A 4,765-nucleotide genomic window follows, 5' to 3' on the forward strand; every position below is an offset into this window, starting at 1 on the left:
TTAAAAAAACTTCCCAAACATGAAAAAAGCCACATGACTGCCTCCATCTGCTTCTTCCATGGACGTTTTTAAAAACCCGGCCAGCCTTCTTGCTTTTATCCATCTGCCACGTTTGCAGAGGAGGGAGATGTTTTAGTTTAACCAAAGAGCCCCAAACAGACTCCCTTAATAACTCCACTCCTGGGTTTAAACAGAAGAATATTGTTGAATATATGATGAGTCTCATGCATCCCTATGTGAAAGGTTGTTTCTATCATCAGTTCAAAGCAGCACTTATCTGGTACGCAGTATTAAATGTGTTGTTAACTAAAGAAGGCTCGTTTCCATGTGGAAAATGGACTTGTCTCTTCATCTCAAGCCAGATGTTCTCTGTGCCAGCTGCACATGCAGAACAGTTGGATCAGAACCAGACACTCCTCACTCTCCTTTGATTCAGAATAATTTACAACCTGATAAGTTGAGGTGTTTTGGCTCAACGCACAGTTTGTTCACGCAGACACATTTACCTGCTGCACTGAGTTCGAGTGGGGAAGTTTTCACACCACAAAAAGAGAGAAAAAGAGTTATTGTGGACTTCTGTTTCTGTTTGGTATAAACTACTCTGAGCTGGAAAAATGGTGTCCTTGTTTTCAGGAAGAACCCTCAGGTTGTGGGTCTGTCACTGCGTGTCTGGTAGGAGAGTGTACGGAGCACACAGGGGTGTGTGTTCGTGTGCATTTGCTGGAGACATCTGCTGCATCCATAAACTGGGTTTTCTTTGTGGGTGTGTCGACCGCTGAAGTGTCAAAGTAGAGTCCAGAGTTTACATCAGGCTCTGCGGTCGCTCGCCGGATGCTGTTAAGTTCTTTTGAGGCAGCTTTCGCTGTCTGAGCTTCTGGATGTAAACTGAGCGCCTTGTTTCAGAAAGTAGCTTTAAAATCTAGATCTCTAACTGAGAAATCCTCCAGTTTTTTGTTAAATTTTTTATGGCAAAAAACAAGGAAACTTGTGTTGGACCTGAAAGCCACTGAAATACAGTTGTCATCTGCAAAAAAAGATCATGTTGCTCCTCAACATATCTTTCTGTATATAAACAAAGCAAAAGAGCATGCATCTACTTCATGTTTTTAGGACTATAAGTCGCTCTGGAGTTAAAGTCACTCTTTTGGGAGAAATGTATTAAAAAAATACAAGAACCAACGCTTTCTCTTTAAAGACAAATCACAGTACCGAAACAGATGCTAACAAGTCAACTAAAGTCTTTATATCCATTAGAATCCCTAAATGTGTTGAATTCTTCCTCCTCTGTTTGTTCTGAACACAACTTGTAATGTAAGACCGAGTGGCGGTTCTTCTTCTGTGCTGCTTTCAGTAGAAAATATTGATACACACCCCTGCAGTCTAGTGGTTGTTGCGACTTAAAAAAAAATTCACACGTAAGTCGCACCCACAGCCAAACTATCGTATATCTTCAAATAGACGTCAGACTCCTATAGACGTGTCTGTGGTTTCGTGTCTTGTAGCGATGGCCAAGAAACGCTCATTCGATTTAGCATTTAAGTTTCACACTGTGGCATACGCCAAAGAACATATTGGTGACAAATGTTCACAACATTTTTGGGGTGAATCTTAAATGTATCAGAGAATGGGGCAAGCAGATGGGTTAGATCTGGGCTGCTCATTACTGGTCCTTTAGAGCTACCACCCTGTCTGTTCTCCAGATCTCCCTGCACTGCTTGATGCTGATTACCTGGACCATGTGTCACAACACAATGAACCCATTAACCATCACCATTCTGACTGGTATGGAAAAAATACCAGTTTCGAATAGACCCCTGTCTCTGATAAATGCTGAGCCGGCTGACATATATTTGAAACAAACACTCGTCACATATTGATGTTTGGTTAAGGACCCCTCCACGTGACTTTTAGATGTTTTGGGTGTCCCCACTTGTCGTTTTTTGATGTGCTGGCTGTTCATAAAATCAAGGGTCCACAACCCTCGGTACGCGGTACTGGATGCAGCACCGCACGTGGACTGGTCCTCAGGACACGGCCAGGACCAGCACCCTAACCTGGTACTCATATCCTAACCCAGCACTGGATGCGGTACCGGAAGACGTACTGGACGCAAACCGGGTCCGGACAGGAACCAGGTTAGAGTACCGGTCTGCTCTGCGTCCTGGACCGCTTCCGGTTTGTGGCCCAGAGGTTGGGGACCCATGATTTAGTGGGAACAGACACCAAATCAAAAAAATGACGATTTAGGGACACTTAAAACATCAAAAAGTGACACTGAGGGTTCCTTAACCAAATGCCAATGACGACTTGGGAGGGAGAATCTGTTGGCTTCTATTTGTTTAAAAAATCACCACCAGCTTGTATATTGTATGTATATCATGTACCTTTTCTATACATTTTCATTTTTTTAAATCTATGAATGAACAAGACTTTTCTTCACTTTAAAAGACTCCCTCCTTCACAGGATGCATTTCTCATGTCTAGAGCTTTGTCCAAACAGACAACAGTGTAGCTGAAGACACTCAGAGAGTTTGTTGAGTTCTCCAGCTGCAGGTTTCTGCGTCTGGCAGAAAAAAAAGGGAACAAAAAAGAACAGCATGCCAAAGTGTGATTTATGGTTTCACATATTTGTGTTCATGCAACACTATCCTTCCTTCCTACACCGTCTCCTCTTCCAGTGGACATACGGGAGATCCGAGAGCTGCGGTTGGGGAAGGGCTCCAGAGACTTCGAGCGCTACCCAGAGGAGGCTCGTAAACTGGACCCCGCCCACTGCTTCATCGTCCTCTATGGGGTGGAGTTTCGCCTCCGGACCCTCAGTGTGGCTGGTCAGAATGTTTTTACTGTTATCCAAGCTGCTGCAGCACTCAGGGTCAAACGTTAAAAGACATCCCTACTTTTCATTTGTTTGATCCAATGTACTGAATGTACTGGGAGTTAAATGACTACATATTACTCTGTGAGTTTAAATATTTTTAATAGCTCTTATGTAACAAATCTGCTTTTTGTGGTTAGATATTCATGTCAAAAATACAATTGTATTTGAACAGAACTTCAGTCTCATCAGACCTTTCAGGTGTGGCAGATAAATATAGCAAAATAGAAACATGCAAATATCACAAAACTGGTATTTTTTAAATACTAAAGTGAACCAAGAATCATTATGTTTGCAAATTAATCATCAGCATCTGATTAAGTTCTCATTTTTATGTTAAAAACTCTTCTTTTATGTGCTCACTGGCTCATTTATTTGCAAAGAATCGTTCCAAAATGCTTGCTTCTGTTTACTTTACTAACTTTGAGGTTTCAATTTAGCCAATGAAGCTGCCTCTTTAAGAATGTATTTACAACATGTGTCCAAAGTGAATGTCCTCACATGTGTCAAGAGTGACACATAGATGGAAGAGGTGGAGAGAATCCAGTAGTTTTATAAAGCTAAACTTGCTCAGAATAAATAAAAAGGAAAAAAAAAAGTTTTTCCTTGGCAACCTGATAGCAAGAGGCCAGTGTCGATTGGGCTGACCAGAGTAATTTGAACTGTGATAAATACATTCAATGCTAAATTTGATCTTGGATAAATTGAAGCTCAAGAAAATCTATCTGTGAAAGAATGTTTTTGTTTTGTATCAATACAAGTAACACTACTTGATTAAATTAGCTATTTTAAAATATGATGTAAAGCCGATAGTTGTATACAATAAACACAAATAATGATTAATAGTTTAAAGGTACAATTTTTTTTGTTGAAAAATCTATAAAGACAAAAAATTGTATACAATTTACAACTGCCTTTTCCGTACTCTAGGGCGCACTAAATTATAAGGCGGACCGTCAATAAATTATCTATTTTTGAGCGTATGTCATAAAAAAAGCATCCCAAACTATCTGGCACATTAAACAAGGCAAAAGAGTGGTGAGATAAGTCTGTCAGTCAATTGGACTTTACTACCTGCGATTCATAGTAATTGTAGAACTCCTTTACACATTAGCCCTGTTAGCCACATTAGCCAAGTTAGCATATTCATAATATCTGTAACTCCCAACCTTGTTTACAGCATATAAAAAAACAGAGTGAAACAATTAAAACAAACATCACTGTGACTCCACTAACTCCCAACCTTGTTAGTAACACGTAAAAACAGTCGGACGCCGCTACAAGCTAGCTGAATTAGCCTATTCACAATAATACTCAACCTTGTTTGCAACTTGTGAAAAAACAAGTACCTCTTGAAATCACTGAACATCAGTAACCACAACCAAAACTAACCCATATGTAAGGGGCTCAGATTATAACGAGAACTGTTGTTTAATAATAAATAAAAAACAGAGGCTTTTAGGCCTCATAGTGCAGAAAGAAGTATTTCAGTTTATGTGGTTTTAGGTAAAATATTTAAGTTTTACTGATTTTTGGCAAAGATTTCATAAAACAAATCTATTTGTTTAACATGCAAAACACACGTTTTTTTCTTTTTTAAACATTTTCTTTCTGTTTTGGTTTGTTTGTTGTGATTTACTTCTGTTCCATACAAACTAAGAAGCCTAAGAGTTTTTTGCTTTCTTATAAACCAACTGCTGTTGTCGTTGTCAAGACACCTTATCTGAGCTTTGTTCCTTCAAATACTTCGTGCTGAAGTCTTCTTCTTTGACTGCAGCTTACAGTGAGGAGGAGGTCAACATGTGGATCACTGGACTGAACTGGATGATGATGGACACCCAGAGAGCACCGGCGCCACAGCAGATCGACAGGTGTGTGGTTGTGTGTTCG

General features: G+C 39.9%; 1 protein-coding gene across 1 annotated transcript in view; it reads left to right on the forward strand.

Annotated features, from left to right (window-relative positions):
* LOC112150370 (1-phosphatidylinositol 4,5-bisphosphate phosphodiesterase gamma-1) overlaps positions 1-4,765 on the forward strand; it is a 36,528-nt gene that overhangs the window by 10,415 nt on the left and 21,348 nt on the right. The window contains exons 2-3 of the mRNA XM_024278618.2: positions 2,679-2,828; positions 4,653-4,746. Coding sequence (XP_024134386.1) covers positions 2,679-2,828; positions 4,653-4,746 — 244 coding nt within the window. The remainder of the gene's footprint in view (positions 1-2,678; positions 2,829-4,652; positions 4,747-4,765) is intronic.

This window comes from Oryzias melastigma, linkage group LG4, assembly GCF_002922805.2.
Source record: "Oryzias melastigma strain HK-1 linkage group LG4, ASM292280v2, whole genome shotgun sequence".
NCBI lineage: Eukaryota > Metazoa > Chordata > Actinopteri > Beloniformes > Adrianichthyidae > Oryzias > Oryzias melastigma.